The sequence below is a fragment of the Dipodomys merriami genome, unplaced genomic scaffold, assembly GCF_024711535.1.
Source record: "Dipodomys merriami isolate MVZ:Mamm:240054 unplaced genomic scaffold, mDipMer1.0.p SCAF_17, whole genome shotgun sequence".
Taxonomy (NCBI): Eukaryota; Metazoa; Chordata; class Mammalia; order Rodentia; family Heteromyidae; genus Dipodomys; species Dipodomys merriami.
The window spans coordinates 24,653,234-24,671,713 of record NW_027203048.1 but is presented as its reverse complement, the minus strand read 5'-3'; the positions used below and the strand labels follow the sequence as shown (position 1 = coordinate 24,671,713).

Here is an 18,480-nt window from a genome sequence, read left to right as displayed (position 1 = left end):
AAAGCATCTCATGCACCCCTCTTAACTTGAGGTCCTATTCCTTCTAGCAAGGGTTGGCAAGTATGTCTGTGTCAGGCCAGAGCATAAACATTTTAGGCTTTGTGAGTCATGTGGTCTTTATCACAAGCATAACACTCTGCCCTTATGACAACCAGTAACAGTACATCATGTAAGGAAAGGGCCCTGGCTGGACTCTAGTGAAAGTAGAATTTCATATCATCTTCACATGTCATGAAATATTCTTTAATGTTTAAAGACTGTACAAAGAGGGGATGGGAAGGTGGCTCAGTGGTAGAGCGCTTGCCTTGCATGCATGAGGCCCTGGGTTCGATTCCTCAGCACCACATAAGCAGAAAAAAAAGCCAGAAGTGGCGCTGTGACTCAAGTGGCTCTTCAGCCTTGAGCTGAAGAGCTGAGGGACAGCGCCCAGGCCCAGAGTTCAGGCCCCACGACTGGACCCCCCCCCAAAAAAAAGAAAAAGACCGTTCAAAGATAGGTAGCAGCTGGATTTGGTTAGAGTTTGCTGGTTCCTGTTCCACAGGAGGGGCTTTAAGGTATATCCATACTAGGTGTGATGCACACATCTGGCTTTTCCTGGAGAGTTTACTGCATCATATTCACAAAGAGTAGAAAACTCTACCAACTGGGTTAAGAATCACTGATTTAGGGCTAGAGTTCCAGCTCAATAGTGGAGTGCTTGTCTAACATCCAAGGCCCTGAGTTCTAGAACTATTGATTTAAAGACTTCCCCTTACTTCCTCTGGTATATCTATTCTCTCTGAGGAATCCTCACAGAAGAGAAAAGCCTGAGAAGTTTTCCCAGGATCTGAAATGTCTCCTGTTTGCTTAAGGTCTTCAGAGCACAGGAGCCACCTCCCTTCCCAGCATGGGGCATCTCCTCAGGCCCCACCATTATAGACGCACAGGTGAGAGGCTGATGTGTCTCCACATGAAAACGATGGGGGAACATCCCCCTTATATACACTGTGTATCTGAGGCTCTCTCTAAAGGGATCTTTTAAGTACAAGTATAGCCAACTGTCTGAAAGGACAGGGACCCCTTTCTCTCATTTTTCTTATGGAAGAAGACTTCTTGAACAGCTGTTAGGGGCAGAGCTCATTCCTGCTTCCTCAAACTTTCCTAGGCCTACATGAGCACACTTTGGCTTGAACCACTTGATTGGAAAATCTGGTAATGAAAATATAAAGCATATGCTATCCCCCTAAGAGCTACTTGGGACCTCATGATCATTGTGAATCTATGTTGTCCATTTGGTGCACATAGATGTCATTCAATCTGGAATTCATGAATGGCCTAGAGGCATCTCTAGGCTTCTCTTGAATTTCAGCTCCCTGACAAGGCAAGTAGCAGATGGAGTGAGGCAGGTCTGCTGCTATTTCTTACACTGGCAATGTCCAGCCCAGCCTTGCAAGCTTCCCTTCCTTTGAGAGTCCCTTCCCTTCCTTTTCTTTCAGAGTCTCCCTGCAACCGAGAGAGCAGCAGGCTTTCTCTCTATAGGTGAGCAGAACTGAGGGCAGGGGCTGCATTCTTTCCCCTCTCCAGGGTTGCAGCTAAGCCATGAAACCTGACACAGAAGACAAGCTGTGGATGCTCTTTCTGGGTATCCATCTCTAAAGCCATCTTCTCCTGTTCTATATCTATACTTTCCTTCCTCCCTACCCTGGGCTTCTCCTTTCTGGCACTTCTTAAAACTAGGACTAAATAATAGTTCAGCCAGTGACTGTCTTCTCTGCCAGCCTAGCGTTCTATGTGGGCATCAGCCTTATGTTTTCACTCAGCACTGTGCCTGGAAGCATCTGTCTCTTCTTGTGAAAAGAAGTAATGAAGTTCATAGCTGGAGACTTGGCCAAGTGCTGGCACTGCACGGTGTCTTAGACATCTGGTTTGTGGAGCCTATAAAGGGAGGTGAATGCCACAACATCCCTGTTGTGGTTATGTTTGTTTTAAATTTAATTTAATTTATTGTAAAGCTATTGCACAGAGGGGTTACAGGTTCATATGTAAGGTAATGAGTACATTTCTTGTCTAACAATGTTACCCCTTCCTCATTTTTTCCCACTCTCCATCCTCCCTTCCATCCCCCCCCCCACCAAGTTGTAAAGTTCATTTCCAAGTAAGTATCACTGTTGTACTGGTTCACCCTTTGTTCTTTATCTCACCATTTTGTTATTCCTTTCCCCAAATCAGATAAACGTATATACAAGGCACAGGGTACTAAAATAAAAAACAGCGACAAGGGGATAAAACAAAGGAGAAAAAGAAAGAAAAAAGAAATAGCTGCAAACAGCACCAAAAAAAACCTTGTTTCCATAGCATTGAGTTTACTTCAATTAGCATCATTTTATACATTCATATATTCATAGCTATTGTGATCCTCTGCTAGGAATATCCTAGACATAATAATTATTACAAATGAGGGAAACCATGGAGTCCATGTTTCTTTGGGTCTGGCTTACTTCACTTAGTATGGTTTTTTCCCATCTTTTCATTTCCTTATAAATGGGACGATGGCATTCTTTCTGATGGAAGCATATAATTCCATTGCATATATATACCTCATTTTCTTGATCTGTTCATCTATTGAGGGGCATCTGGGTTGGTTCTATTTCTTAGCTATGGTAAATAATCCTGCAATGAACATGGTTGTGCTGGTAGCTTAAGTGTGGTCTTGTTTGTGGTCCTTTGGGTAAATGCCCAGGAGTGGGATTGCTGGATCAGAGGGGAGCTCTATATTTAGTTTTTTGAGGAACTTCCATACTGCTTTCTAGAGCGGTTGAACCAGTTTACATTCCCATTTATCCAGCCTTTCTTTGATTTGTTGTGTTTCTGGATCTTTATTTCATCTTGGTGATGTTAAACAGCTTGCCAAGGTGCCAGTCAGATATGAGTCAGGATTGGTGTTCAACTTTGTTCTGACCTGGAGGCTGCGTTCCCCAGCATGTGCTGTCTGCCTTCCATGGTGAATTGCTGTGAGACATCGATTGGCCATCTGAGCACAGGAATGAAGCACACTGCCCAGTACAAGCTACCATGCAATGGTTTCTGTCAGTAGTGTGTTATGTGTTGCTGAGTTAAAAATAAACAGTTGAATGTATTCCATACAACTCACAGTGCATAAGCCCACTAAGCCTATTAGGCGTTTGAGGCCATTTCTTGGATATCAAGGGTATAGTAGGGGCCTCATCCTTAGGTGAGGTATTATGATCAATGGTAAGAAATACATTTCATATATATCCTAATGTATATCGTCTCCCATCATCACTCCTAAGGAGTCAACAAGTTACTCTTTACCTGTATCATATGCATGCCCTCCACTCTATGTTCTATTGTAGTTTCCTATTTTATCTTATCCTATTCTTCATTTAGGTTTTTTTCTGCACCTGACCTTGGTGTCACTAAACCAATTTGATAACCCTTTACTGGGTGGACCCTGACATAGGGCTGTAGGATACAGATGGTCTAGGTGCTGACCATGGTGTAGAAAAAAATGATGTATGTTTGGGTATCCATGGAAGAAACTGAGCCAGTACCCTGCCTGCCATGTCTTCCCTGGGGCCTGGATTTGCTGAGCTGGGCCCTGCTGTGAGATGGTAGTACAAGTGGTGGCAAGACCCAAGGCTAGGGAGGCACCAGGAGTTACCTGAACTGTGACAGATCTGACCTCTTGCTGCTGCTAATTGTGGAGACCATATTCATTTATCAGTTTAGCAAAGCAGTGTTATGGCTAACAGCTGTTGAGATTTAGCTCTTCCAAGGATATTTTTGGTACCCAAAAGGGAAGCTCTCCAGTCTGCTCCTGGAACAGACAATGTTTCTCCACTTGCCAATGTCCCCCTTTGCCTTATTTATGAAAATGTTCTAGATAGAGATTAGTTCTCTTGGCCTAGAGTTTATTATTGTGCTGCCTGCTGGCCTTGAAACAGGAACTGTAAACATTGAAATATGTGCTTCTCGCATCAAGATAAGGTCACTCAATTTCTCTCACCATTCAATGATCATTTTAAGTTTCCTAATGCAGAAGCTATTCACCCCAAATTTCCACACATGACTAGAATGGATCTTCAATGATAACAGAGTTTAGAGCTTGTTCTGGAAGAGAATCTCTAGACAAATCCAGAGATCTCTTGAGCTTTCTGGAATTTATTCATTCACCCACAAGTAGAGAATAAATAAACACCTAGTACGTGGTAGGAACGTTTCTAAGTGCTGGTGATACAACCTTGAACAAAGTAGGTGAAAGAAACTCTATCCCTTCATAGATAAACAAAACAGTGCTAATTGTTGACCTTGGGGGACAAGCCATGGGCGCACATGAGACCACTCTTTCTACTTTAGTATTTGCTTGAAATTTTCCATAATAAAAACTGAAAAATAAGATTCATATCTCAAAAGCATGATGTTGAAACACACACACACACACACACACACACACACACACACACACACACACACACACACACACACACACACACACACACACACACACACACACACACACACACACACACACACACACACACACACACACACATAGAATTTGGCTCCATTGATATGAAACTCTAGGAAGAAAACCCCCAAACAAGGGTTGCTTGGGGCTAATGGTACCAGAAAATGTTTGAGGAGGATGAGTATGTTCTTCGTATTCAGTGAGTAGTTAGATACATGGGTAGATGCATTTTTAAAATTCATAAAAATGTATATTTATTTATTTATTTTTGTCGGTTGTGGGGCTTGAACTCTGGCCTGGGCTCTGTCCCTGCGCTCTTTAGCTCAAGGCAAGTGCTCTACCACTTGAGCCACAGCACCACTCCGGTTTTCTAGTGGTTTACTGGAGATAAGAGTCTCATGGACTTTCCTGCCCGGTCTGGCTTTGAACCATGATCCTCAGATCTCAGCCTCCTGAACAACTAGGCTTATAGGCATGAGCCACTGGCGCCTGGCTAAAAATGTATACTTTAAATAGGTATATTATAGTTGATGTAAAGTTAATTTCAATAAAATTGACTTACAGACCTCATAAGTCCCTGTCCTCATAGACCATGTCTACCCAGAAGGCTGGAAGGGCCTTGTGATTCCTAAGTCCTCATTTATGGTTGAGCTCCAGCTAATTGCTCAGGATGGGTGCAGCCGTAACACCAAGAACACAGTACACACAGCACTGACCAGTGTTCTCGCTGCTTTGTGTTAGAGAGATGGGTTTTTAAGTCTAGAGTCTCATATTTTGGGCTGGCTATATTTGGGATCATCTGTTAGAATGCCAGCATGTCAGGTACCTGTTCCATGCCTTCCCAAGAAGACTACCCAAGTCCTGTGGCTGCCAAACCCTATCAGAGGTACTAGTTAAAGGCTAGGGACAGGTCTGCTTTTATTTTCTAGGTTGTCTTCATTGATAAGCCTACAGTGAAAGGCTTGTCTTTCTACCTCTCTACTTAGGGCGAGTTTGTTTTGTACTTCACCTGTCTATCCATTCTCAACTCTCTTTCATATCCAGCAAGGCTCACATGTCAGAAATGTCCATGGACATCAAGCTCTATGCTCTAAGAAAATCTCTTTCAAGGTGGAATAGATCCTAGAAAGGAGTAGCCAGGAAAACATGGTTGGAAGCTGGCCTGTATGCCTTTAGCTTCGGCCTTCTCACTTTGAAGAGACAGAGGCTCATGTGAATCCTTAGTAAACCTCCATCAACCTAATATAGATTTGTCAAATCCCAGAATTCTGAAGTAGTACTTGAATGATAAGTTTAGTGTGAGTCCTGTTATTTGCATCCTTATTCTCAACACAAAGAAGAAAAAAGTAAACAGGATGCCAGTACCTCTGAATACAAAAACCGTTTGCTAGGGCATTTTTCCTCCCACAACCAATGTGCCTTTGGAGATTCAAGGCCTAATTTTTTTTCTTCTTAAATAATATTTATTTTATTTTATTTGTGTCAAGGCCTAATTTTGAAAGTTGATGCTGGAAGGAGAACTCTGTCAGTACGTGAAATATCCAGAGCAAATTTGGACTTGAGGGCTTAATGGTGCAACACTGAGCTCCTCCTTCGTAAGGTTTGAGGTTCCTTCTGATTTTACTTTGATGCTCATGAGCCAACCTTTTCCTATGTCTCCATATTCCTGGCTACTGTACTATCCTTTGACCTTTCTGCAGAAATGGTCAGAGATGTAGCAATGTAGCCCCACCTGAATAACATCTTCTGCAAGACGAATCCAGAAACTACTAAGACTCTAGCTCCCAGACTGCTCTGCCTGACGAAGTCCTCTTCTTCATGTTATCTCTTACCCTCTGTCTTGCAACCTTGCGAGGCAAGGCTCAAAATGCCTCTCCCTCACAGCATTGTGTTAAAAAAAATGTCCTGCGTTTTTTACCAATTGCCAGCAATTCCCTAAGTGTTTCACATTAGAGTCTTCTCCTGCCTGTAAACTTCTCCAGGTGGTACTGTTAGGTAAGGGATTCCTGCCTTCATCAACCATCTCCAGGGCTACAGAGAAGGCACCAGGTACATCTCATTAAATCCCTGTCAATGAGAAGTGGTCTGAAGTCATCTTTCTTCAGGTGTTCCTTTCTTCCTAACCCTTCCCAGCTTTCTCCAAGATGCTGGCGCTGATTTCTCCATGTCCCCTCCCCATCATGTATAGCTTCGCAAGTCCTCCCATGTTCTCAGCACGCTGCGTGTGTTACTTCAAGAGCTGGTGAGCCAGAAGGAAATTACTAAACACCACTTTGATGAACGTGAAGGTATATCCCAACCTAATGGCTCTCAAGTCAGAAAGGAACGCTCAGGAGACAGAGAAAAAGAAAACTTCTGCTTATAGAAATGCCCAACCAAGCCCAGGCTAGAAGTTTCCCTAGGGTGTATGTAGAGATTGGGGTCTACCAATAAACTGGCTGCTCCCCCACACTGAACCACAGAAATACTTCTGAAATTAGAATTTCCAGGTGACAAACTCCCCTGTGAAAAGTCCAGTGTGCTCCAGCATGGCTATTTGGCTTAAGAGACATCTGGAAGCCTGCTGCACTGGAAGGATGGCCCATTGGTGACAGCTACGATTTCAAAGCTGGAGCACTTAGGGCTGCACAGCCTACTGAGAATAAAGGCAACGGTAGGAAAGGTGATAAGCAAGTTCACAGAATGAAAGAGGGTGACGTACTGTGGGGAAACTTGGGGCTCTACCTCAGGGGGCAAGAAGGTTGGGGAATCCTAGCCTTTGGGCAAATCACCCTTTTATAGATCCTCCCTTTTCTCAGTATTCCATCAGCTCAGACCAGTGGCTGAGAAATAAGTCTCAGCTGGCTCTCCACCAACTTCTGAATCATGTTCCTTCCCAGCCTTCAGATGCATTTCTGCATTCCAATGGCTACTACCTGACTGCATGTGCCCTCTTCATCTTATCTGAACACTTGGCCCCTTAACTCCTCAGTAGCAGGAATATTGCCCAGGCCAGCCCTGCTCAGCCTGAGATTCCTGGAGGGCTTCCTCTCTACCTCAAGTACTCTATGGATGTAAGGCACTGCGAATCATGCCAGGATCCTACCAGTCAAGCTGGATGGCTGTATCCAAGAGCCTCCACATACCATACACAACAATCCTTAACTTTTAGTTCTTGGACTCTTTATTTCTTGAGGGCTTTAACAGGTTGGGTCAGGGGTGGTTGATGGAGAAACTACAAGGGCACATAGCGCCTTAGATTTTATAATTCTATGAGAGAAGCATTCTTACAGCTTTTTACAAAAAAGGAGACTAGAGGTCCAGGGTGGGGTGAATTCTCAGAATCATATGGCTGTCCTAAGAGAGCAATATATTCACTCCAAGTTTCTCTGGGATCAAAACCAGTCCCCCACCTACTGTACCATGCCATTTCCTGAGCCAACTACCAATAAATCAGATTTCTGGCCCTTCCTCAGGTCCTCCATCCTTGGCCCAGAGCCCTGGCTCATGGAGGGAGCTTGTAGCCTCTTGGAAGCTTAGGGCTGTCACTACAGCATGGACATATGTCCTCAGTGAAAGGCTATATTCCTGCTCCTACCCCAGGATGGAGGATGAGGATGGTGCTTAATGGTCCTCTGGCCTCTAGATTCATGGATAGGCCTAGCTATCTCAGTTCCTGGCCAGGTGGGCTAGCTTCAAGGGAAGGGGTTGCCTGTTCATCAGAGCTCCTCCTCAGGCTGCTAAGTAGGTGAAGGTGTGAGGGTCTCAAGCCCACTTCCCAGGTTTCCTCTCAGCACAGCCCAGTCATGCAGGAGCATGCAGGAGGGGCCTCCCTCGGGGGTCCTGCCATGCAGCATGGATGGCCGGATGGAGACGATCATGAGGTTGAAAGGGGCCTCTATGTCACCGGGCCTGCGGGCTCACCTACCTGGAGAGACTCCCCACTCTGGAGGCCTTACCTTAAAGAGGGACATTCACACTGAAGCAAACTTGAAAAGAGAGAACACGTACACAAAAGAAGTTTACTTGGCCAGCATTTCCCTCATCGTCTTTGGTGTTCACTGAGGACAGCTAGGTTTCTGGGGAGGCAGCTCTCTTCTTCCTATATTGGCTTCCCCCTCAATTCCATTGCTGAAAGCCCCGAGAGCCTCAGAATGTAATGCTTTGGAGAACAAGGAATAGACACAAAGGGGCAGCCACGAGTGGACAGAATACCCCCACTATCTGTAGAGTCAGATGATGCCCTACAAACACACCACTCTTCTCCCTATGGCCCCAAAGCAAGGTAAGCTCACTAGTAGCACACAAGCTAAATGTGCCGCTTTCCTGGGTGATTACATAGTACTACCATCTCTGAAGTGAATCCCCAATGGGAGAGACCAGTGGACTCCATGCTTAGATATTATAATCAAGTACCAAAAGCTTTGACACAAGCCATGATAATTTTCCTAGTCCCCTGCTCACTCATGGCAGGGATTCATCCACATGTTCTACCATGTGCCCTTGCCCTGCAGCCAGCCAATCCCCGTAAATGATTTGAGCACCCATTGGTGTAGGCTTTGGTTTTGGTAGTGATGATACATCACTTGTAGAAAATCAGTTTGGCATGTGGGTAGATAAGAGGGTCGAGAGGAGAAATATAAATGAGAACACAGAGGAAAGAGATATATATGACAGCTGAGAGGACAAATAGAGACGCAACTGTCCATGCGGAAGCAGAGGCCACTGAGAAGTGTCCTGGGTGGGAGTTAGTTAGGGGGGTGACCATCTGAAGGCAGGAAACCCAGCTGCACTCATGATAGCTGGGAATCAGGGCAGGAGTGACACAGAGAGGTGGAGACACCAGGGGAGCAGAAATCTGAGTTCAGCAAACACCTCAGGAAGGCAGAAGCCTGGAGGGACAGCAGCCAGTCGAGGTATGTGATGGAACCAGACCAGAGGCCAAATTCCAGACTCCAATCTGGATAATCTCCTTGGTGATATCTTCTGGGTGACGGGGGGAAGGCTTCCTGCAGAGGGTTTAGAGTCAAGCCCTGAGCTATTTTCTTGATGTATCCTTGGTCCTGTGGGTGTGAGCCAGGGCCCCTGCCTCCAGCTGAGACTAAGCCTGCAGAGGCAGGTTTGGTTGTGTGATGGGAGTCAGGAAGGGTCAGAAGGTACACCTGGATTCTTCTGGAGTGCTAAGCTAAGCCTCACCTTCAGTGCCTGACAAACTATCTCACAAAACCAGCTCCTTCCTGAATCCAACATGTAGAATACCCCCAGGTGATCCAGTTGGCAGCAAACGGAGGAGTACAACACTTACTACTGAGCAAGTTTTAGAGATTGGTGGCATTCTGGTGTGCAGGGAATGTCCCAGGAGCAAATGGATCTATCCCCAGACAGAGGGAGCCCTGAGTTCCATCAAATACCCCAGCATCTGATCAAACTGGAGATATCAGCCCACACGAGATGGGGGCTGTTCATGTACTATATGCTCCTTGCTTGTCAACACCTTTTCACTATCTCCTTGCGACCACAGCCAGCTGAGAATTCTTCCCAATGGCTGGCTCAGAACCACCTTTCCCCTTCTGCCAAAGTCTTTTCTCCCCCAGGAACTGCTCTCCCAGGAACTGCTATCTTCATCACACGACTCCTTAAGCCCAAGGAAAGCTGGTCTTCTCCCATGAGTAGAAGGAAGAGCTTTGTGGGGATATGCCTCAGCTTGCCAGTGTCTCCCCAGTGGCCTTGTGTGGGTACCCATCTTATTGTAAGGATGTACCTGCTTCCTCCTGCCATCTGGACTAAGTAGATACCCATACCCCAGGGGGTAACCCTGAGCCAATTAGACGGGGGGGGGGGTACTGGGAGGGGAGGTGATGGCTCATAAAAACCTGGTGTGAGTTTAAGGCCTTCTGAGTCAAGAAATGCAGTTTCTCAGTGCTTGTTTTGCTAGTCTCTAGTCAGGCTGGTGCCATTTTCATATTTCAGAAACAGAGCTGGGACACCTTCCCGATGGTTAACTAAACAGGAGGCATCTCCTAAAACCCAATTTTGATATTTCTCTTGAGAGAAATCTCAGGTCTCAAGGATGAAGATGTGACCAGGCACTTAACGCGTTGAAATAAGCCTTTAGAGACCTGTTGCTGAGAGTACTGTAAGGACCCAGTGTACTGTAAGGCCAGTGTGACCAGGAACACCTCTTGTACAATGTCCCATACTTCTCCAAGATGCTCTCATTCTCTCCCCCTAGCTGAAATTAATCAGCCTAATAAAGCCTCCCTGACGCCCACCTAGGGTATGGGATAATTCTGGCAGTCTAGGGCAGAGTGAGGATATACACAGAAGTCAAGTCTCCATGGAAATGGTGAAGGCAGACTTTAGGAAATTGATTAAGACAGATGTAGGGAGGTTCCGGATGGCCCATGTCCTGCCATCCACTCAAGGGATAGTGAAGCTTCCAATCCCCGCCCCAGGAAAGGAAGTGATCAAGATCTACTCCTCAGTCCTTGGTGGTGGTGCTGAGAGGATGGAGAAAGAGAAAACTCTGATCCCTTGTGCTCCAGGGACCTAGGAAATCCCACCTGACTCCTGACCTAGGGAAGTACTTCTTCTTGCTGGTTCTCAGGGGATCATCACTCCTGTCCATGAGAGCTCCTGTCTCTAGGTTAGACAGAGATAGTCCAAATGGGATCCTTGCCAGCACATTAGCAAAGTAGTTCACACACCAGCCTCTACCTGTTCTTCACTCTTGTTTCCTCTGTGACTGGGTTGTACTCCAGCCTGTAGGTCCATGAGTTGACATACACTATTCACCTCCCCTCACTCTGCCCTCACTTGCTGTGTATCTACTGGATTTGACTCAAAACTCCTGGCCCTGGCCCTTCACCATTAAGGTCCTGTCACCTACATATCCCAGGGAGAATCTTGTCTCCATGATTGCTATGTTAAAATGTCCTTTGTGACTCTCCTTTCCTTTCTTCCAGGGGCATCTCTAGAGACTCTTGAACTTCCTATGCTCATTATCTATTCTTTTCCCCTATTCATTCAAGGATCTTCCCTGAGTCTCTCCTCCCTACACCTGACAGACTGCTTGTTCCTCCATCTCTGTGCAGTCCTGTGGAGCCTGGGGCACCCCAAGTTTAATTCATAGTGGTTTTGTTGACACAGGGTCCTAAGACAGTGTTAATGTCTAACTAGCCATTAATTTCTTCCTAGCTGGGTGAGGACTCAACTCTATTTCTCTTTTTTCTAGGGGATGATTAGTTTAGATTAAATCTAAATTAAAATTTATCCTCAGATAGATCCAAGCCTTTTTTTCCTCTCTGCTAGGCCATTGGAACCTGCTTTCTCCATTTATATGGGGTCAGTAAATCTTGTTCTTTGAGACATGGATAGAGGTCCCAGCTTTCAGCCTCCAGGCAGGCTGACATGTAAAGCAGAGGCCAGTCAGCCTGAGCAGCCTGTATCCTAATACTTTCCCATTTATCAAACCCTTGTCACAGCTTGGAGCAGAGGTTCAGAGCCATGGGGAGAGAGGCCAAAGGAGAGGAGAGGTTCACAAAGAAACAAAGGGGATCTTATACCTAGTCTATCCCAGGTTAATACTCCCAACAAAAACCATGCAGTTCAAAGGAGAAAGTACAAGAGGAATGGTAGCTGATTAAACATCCAGGAATGGTCTCTTTGGGATTGGCTGATGCCCTTCAGCTTTGCTTTCACCTCCAGTAGTATGCTAAGATCATAGCACTATCAGTAATCATAGAAAGCCTCATGGAGAATGGCATTCTTCTTTGTGGATCCACAAAGCCCAAGAGAGTCTTTTCTATAGGAGCTGGGTAAGAATCAGACCGAGGAGTCTGATTTTTGTCAGCTTCCTATGACTCCGCTGACAGAATTCAGGTGATGGAGGGCTGACTGGATGATCTCAGATCTCCTCTGCTTGGATCCCTGGCTTCTCTGCTCTCAGTATCTGCCCAATAAACTTGCATGTTATACTCTCCCCTCCAACTCCCAGGAATCTATCTGCCTGCTGGCTACCAGAGTCCCAGTCTGAGATGGATTGTCTCACTGGGCTACAAAACAACACAATTAACACGTCCCACATACATTACAGGCACTGTCACTGATGCTCTCTCTCACGTTCTTCCGTTCTTCCTCTCTCAACTTCCCTCCCTCTCTTTTCTCACCCTCTCTCCATCAGTGGCAGACCACTAGCAAGACACAATCTTTATTTTAAGAGTTATGCCCAGATGGCAGTTCGGTTCCTTTTTCCATCTTCTGAGTGTCACACATCCTTGATGTCCCTGGCCCCCGTACTCAACCTGGGAGTGAGAAATGGACTTAACAAGGTCCCAGGAAATAGCTTTTCCAGGCAGAACCCTAGGGCCAATCTTCCCCCACAGCACCTAGACCTCCTGCTCTGCACTAGTGCTATACCATGATTGCGAGCAGTATTAACATTTTACTTTAAATGTATGCTTTCAAAGAGCCCATCAATCACACAAAGAAACCCACCTCATTAATCTATCAAGAAACTGTATATTTCTACCAGATATAGAACAAGCCTCCTTGTAAATTTTGACCCAAATAAACAAAGGAGTCTCTGCAGAGATAAGAAATGCAGTGCTATGGCCACCACAGGCCATTCCTTCATGAGTGTTGTGAGTCCCATATATTCAGCAGTCCATGCTCTAGGCCTAAGAGTCCCTTCCTCAGGGAGAAACCCAGCTTTCGCCTGCTGGTCACCAGGGCTGTAAGCCACATCCAAGGCCAGGCTTTCTGGGTGCACAGCCTGCTGCATAGATACCCGCTGGCCTGTGGAATGGAACATGTTAGGGTTCCACTTACAATTCTGGGTTTGAAGGGGGGCTTGATCTTCTTCTGTTCCAGGAGCACCCAGTCGATCTCCTTGAAAAATGGGTGCTGTTTAATGGCGTCCTCTCCGTTCTGCGTGGCCACACAGCCTAGGCGCTTGTGGGGATTCTTGGTCATGAACTGTGGAGAGGAGGACATAGCACAGAATTATTGACAGATACAGAGGCTGAAGCCTGCCCAGGGAGCATCTTCCATGTCATTGCCCACAGCTTATGTTGGCATTTGTAGGGGTCTCACTTTTCAGGGTGTTCTAGAACTCTGGCATGTGTGATATGGTATATGCCAGTGACCAGTGTGGACACACAATATACATGAACTTATTTCATTCTCACCCAATCCTATAGGATGCTACTGATGCCTCTACTTTAAATGGGAGGTTCTTGAGGCATGGATAGGTTAATTAACCAGGCCAAGGTGGCATAGTTAGTAAGGTAACCAAGTCAACATTAGGATCTTAGGCTCTTAACTCTCTGATCCACTTAGATTTTCAAGTCTTCTCACCAAAGAGACGAGGATCTGAAAAACCTATTCATAGCAAGAGATCAAATCCTTTTGGAGGTAAGGAAGACCAGGTATGCACGTGTAGGTAGATGATCAAATATACCTCCTGCTCTTTTCCTGTTCCATGTCCTTGTCTCTCCTATGTTTTTAAATATTTGAATTTGCAATAGATACACAAAAATTCTCACAGTGGTCAAAAGGTAAAAGACAAGAGAAGGAAAGGCCTATTGCTTTGGAATCCCTATGTTCTAGGGGTGTCCTGTGACCGCCCCCCCATCCCTGGATAGAGTTACTGAATAAGTCAGTCCTGATAGTAAGCATTACTATAACTAATAATATGACCAATATATACCCCTCAAAATGCCAGAAAGTGCTATTTCCTTTTTTTGTTTGTTTGTTTTTTGGTTGGTTGTGGGGCTTGAACTCTGGGTCTGGGCACTGTCCCTCAGTTCTTCATCTCAAGGCTAGCGTTCTACCACCTGAGCCACAGCACCATTTCCAGTTTTCTGGAGGTTAATTGGAGATAAGAGTCTCATGGACTTTCAAAGCCTGGGGTGTCTTTGAACTGTGATCCTCAGATTTCAGCTCCCTGAGTAGCTAGGATTATAGGCATGAGCCACCAGCACTGGGCTCAGGAAGTGCTATTTCTGAGAGCCAAAAGATGCAGGTATAAATGTGCATGCATATAAAGGATAAAATACTATGTTCCATAGGACAAAGGGGGATGGTCTGCATCTAAGCCAAGGATTTGAACAGGCAAAGCACAAGCCAAAGGAATGAATCTAAAAAGGATGAGTCTCAGAGTTCACCAGCAAGGGCAGGATCATCTCCTACCATCTCTCTCCCCTGCTGCTGTTGAAACAAAAGCACGTGGACAGGAGGCACATGCTGCTGGAGGGGAGAGCCTCAGGTAAGAGGGTGAAAGAGCACCCTCGAATGGCCATGGCAGTGACACGTTGCATCTGTCTCGTCTGTTCCTCAGAAAGGTTACTCTGCTTAAACGCCTTGGTGGTCCCACAGAGTGACATATATACTTCATATGGCGCACAGGAACTTCCTGGTCTGAATACTATCCATCTTGCTTGCCCTTTGCATACTTTGCTCTCTGCTGATTGCTTCTCTCGGTTACCTGGGCATTTTCTAAGGCAGCTATCAAGAAGCTGCCTTGTCCAGTGCCAGAGGCTCATGCCTGTAATCCTAGAGCCTCAGGAGGCTGAGATCGTATGTTCTTGGTTCAAAGCCAGCCAGGACAGAAAAGTCCATGACATTCATCTACAATTAACCTGTTAAAACGCTGAAAGCAGAGGAATGGCTCAAGTGGTAGAGCAACAGTTTTGAGTAAAAAAAGCTAAAGGCTATTACCCTAGCCTTGAGTTCAATCTCCTACCTGTTCCCCACCCCCCAAAAAAATAAATAAAAGAAGCTGCCTCCTCTGTGGAGCTTCCCCAGACTTGGTGCCTGAGGCTCTATATTTGTTTGATATCTAAATTGTCTAAATGTTTCCTTCTCTTGGTGGGCTTGCATTGTAGAAATCAGTCCCATCTGGCCAGCATCTGGCTCAGTGTCTGCTTTCTAGTGTGCACTTAGTAGGCCATGATGACAGAACAGAAGGCTAAACACAGGGCCTCAGGACACCACGCTAAGAAAGAAAGGCAGGGTGATTTGGCAACTTGCTGCTGCAGAGGTTGTGCACTGTATAAATCTGTGATGCAAATAGCCTTCTGTAGAGTTCAGTGCCACCTTCACATAGGTAGCAGCCCTCAGAGACACAGCTCTGAGGTCAGTTTTACAGATATCCTGGTCTAGCTCTAAAATCAAGTGACAACGTGAGGAAGCAGAGAGTTCAAGGCCAAGGGCTTCCATAGCTCTTCCTGCTTCCCTCTTCTGGGAGGCGAAAGATCGGGCTAGCATGGGCTAGTAGGAACATGTCCAGACATTTCCCCTGAGCCAGAGGCTCTTCTCAAAGATACGGAAGCATTAGTCTAGCGTGACCTCTAACTTCTGATATCTATCCAGGTCAAAGTTATTCAACCTCATTGCTGACACTTTGAACTGGATACCTCTTTGTTAGGGGGGACTGTCCTGTGTATTGTAAGCTGTTAAGCTTATTCAGTACCCTAAATATATCAATAGCAACTACCTCTAGCCCTACATTGTGTCACTCTCAAATATTCTCCAGACATTGATGTGTGTGTGTGTGTGTGTGTGTGTGTGTGTGTGTGTGTGTGTGTGTGTGTAAAGGGGGTGGCAGAATCACCTCCACTAGAGAGCATCTGTTCTGTGTCATAGGAAATCAAAGGGCTCCACTGTTGTGCCCACAAAGGCACATCTGGGTGATTGACTAGACTGGTGTCTGCTAGGCACAGTGTCCTATGGTGCCGAGGGTCTTCTTCAGGCTTTCTGCTGACCTGAGGCTGTTACAGCTCTGAGAAGTGGAACAGGATTAGAGTCCTGTGTTGTTCGCTCCCGGGAAATCGCCCCAGGAGAGTCCTCTGCTCTGTGGGCCACATACCTAGCAGCTGTTCTGTGCTGCAGATTCAAGTACAGGCAGAGCAAATGGTCATGTGCTGAGATGCTCCACTAAATGAAAGACTAGGTTCCCTCATGGGGCAGAAATTGACAAACATGTAGTACCGCCTCACATAAGAATCAGTAACTGCAGGACACATAAAGATCTAAAGAAAGACCCACCTATGGTGTAAAGAACATGAGAACTGGACAGATGGGAATAAGACAGGGACATTTTACTGTGTTCCATCTTTATCTTTTTGCTGTTTTAGAAGCTCATGTGACATTCTTACCCATTGAGACAAGCAAACCAATCATGAAATATATAAAGCTTTAATATATAAACTCAAAAAACCAAGAGCTTGTTTTTCTTGATGGTAATCCTGGGGTCTGAACTCAGGGACTTGCCTCTGCTAGGCAGCAGGCACATGACGCCGTCAGCCACAATTCCAATCATTTTTTGAATGAAAACTCATGATTATGTCCTGACCAGCTGGGAGCATGCAGCTAGGATGACAAGCATGCAACCCTATGCTTAGATTTTTGCTGGTTGAGACTGGAGGCTTTGAGAACATTTTGCCTCGGCTGGCCTGGAAGTGTCATCCTCCTGATCTTTGCTTCTCTAGGAGCTAAGATTACAGAAGCGAGTTACCACATCTGTTAAGAACAAAAGGAATTTCATGTGAAAAGTTGGATAATCTCATCCCTTAAGCTAGATTTCTGCTGGATGATACCTCCTTCCTCTCAACTCTTGACCTTCCTGAAAGACAGGGAACTGGGGAAAAGTCAGCCCTCAGAGTCATCGCTGGATACTGAGACCGCACTGAGCACTGGAGGGGGCAAGTGCTCCTCACCTGCCCATCAACCCCCCCCCCTTATTCCTACAGATGTGTAGGAATATCCCCATTCTGAAATGGGGATAGATGGCAAGAGACATGTTTCCTGCCTCATGGAGCTAGAGGCTGGAAAGGCACTCAGAGATCCCCAAAAGACTGGATTTGTGGAGACTACAATAAGTATAGCAAACTATGAGCCTATAATTGGAGCTTCTCTCTGGGGCAAGGAAGCTGGCAGAATCGCCACTAAGGACCTGGAGGAGAAGTACCTAGGAAAAAGAGGAGAGTGGAGAACGGTCAGGGAGAAAGCTGGTGTAGGAAGGACCTACACAAAGTGTGGTCTGAGTCCAGCCAGTGAGAAGAATGGCCAAGCAGTAGGCATAGTCTAATATAGGACCATGGATACTACATTGAAGATGGAGATCTTTCCTTAGCCTCAGCTTGCAATCGTGGCTAATCCTTACTAGGGCATGAAGCATGACATGCAGAGAGAGAGGCAGCAGAGCCTGCTGGCCACTATGGGAGACATGGCAGCAGGGTGTGAGGATGAAGAAAGGCAGTCAGAATGAAAATGTTGCCCTGCCCTTCCTCTCCGCCTCTCTTCCCCTTCTTAGGCCTTAATACAGACATATCCCAGGTGGCAGATGAGGAAGAAAGACCTTGCTCCAAGTGTAATCAGTGGACTTGAGTTGGCTCTGCCATCTCTGAGATGTTGAAGGTCATGTGCACAGTGTGCCATCTCAAGAAACACATACATGCTGTTCCTTTCCCACAAGAATAATCATTCTGGGCTGTATACTCAGTGGTAGCCTCTAAACCCTGCCTGAACTGCCTGAACACCCCCTCCCCACCATGGGGCAGCTGTGAATTCTCACATAGTGGTGAGAGGTGGGGAAGAGAAAAGGAGAAAAGCATGTGGTGTGTGTGTGTGTGTGTGTGTGTGTGTGTGTGTGTGTGTGTGTGTGTGAGAGAGAGAGAGAGAGAGAGAGAGAGAGAGAGAGAGAGAGAGAGAGAGAGAGAGAGAGAGAGAGAGAGAGAGAGAGAGAGCGCACATGTGAAGATCTATAAGACAAGAGTCCCAGGGAGCTGAACAACAGGTGAAGGAACAATGACTCACAGCTTTCAAGATGCTGACAGCTTCCTTGCTGAGCCAGACGGGGTAGAGCACATCATCATGGAGGATGGACTCAAATAGGTCATCCTCATTGTCAGCCTCGAAGGGGGGCTGTCCGGCCATCATCTCGTACATCAGCACACCCAGGGCCCACCAATCCACTGAGGGGCCATACTCCAATTCCTGCAGGATCTGTTCAGGAAATAGACAATGTCAGA

The 18,480-nt window shown here is 46.0% G+C and overlaps 1 protein-coding gene across 2 annotated transcripts in view; it reads right to left on the bottom strand.

The window, feature by feature from the left end:
- Nucleotides 1–18,480, bottom strand: part of Prkce (protein kinase C epsilon) — a 522,558-nt gene that overhangs the window by 16,274 nt on the left and 487,804 nt on the right. Inside the window, exons 13-15 of one of the 2 annotated variants that reach the window (XM_070025515.1) lie at nucleotides 18,266–18,454; nucleotides 13,277–13,423; nucleotides 8,384–8,436 (exon numbers count right to left, since the gene is read on the bottom strand). In XM_070025515.1, coding sequence (XP_069881616.1) covers nucleotides 8,422–8,436; nucleotides 13,277–13,423; nucleotides 18,266–18,454 — 351 coding nt within the window. In that variant the 3' untranslated portion in view covers nucleotides 8,384–8,421. Of the gene's footprint in view, nucleotides 1–8,383; nucleotides 8,437–13,276; nucleotides 13,424–18,265; nucleotides 18,455–18,480 lie in introns of those variants that run through there. The other variant, XM_070025513.1, reaches the window with a different exon arrangement.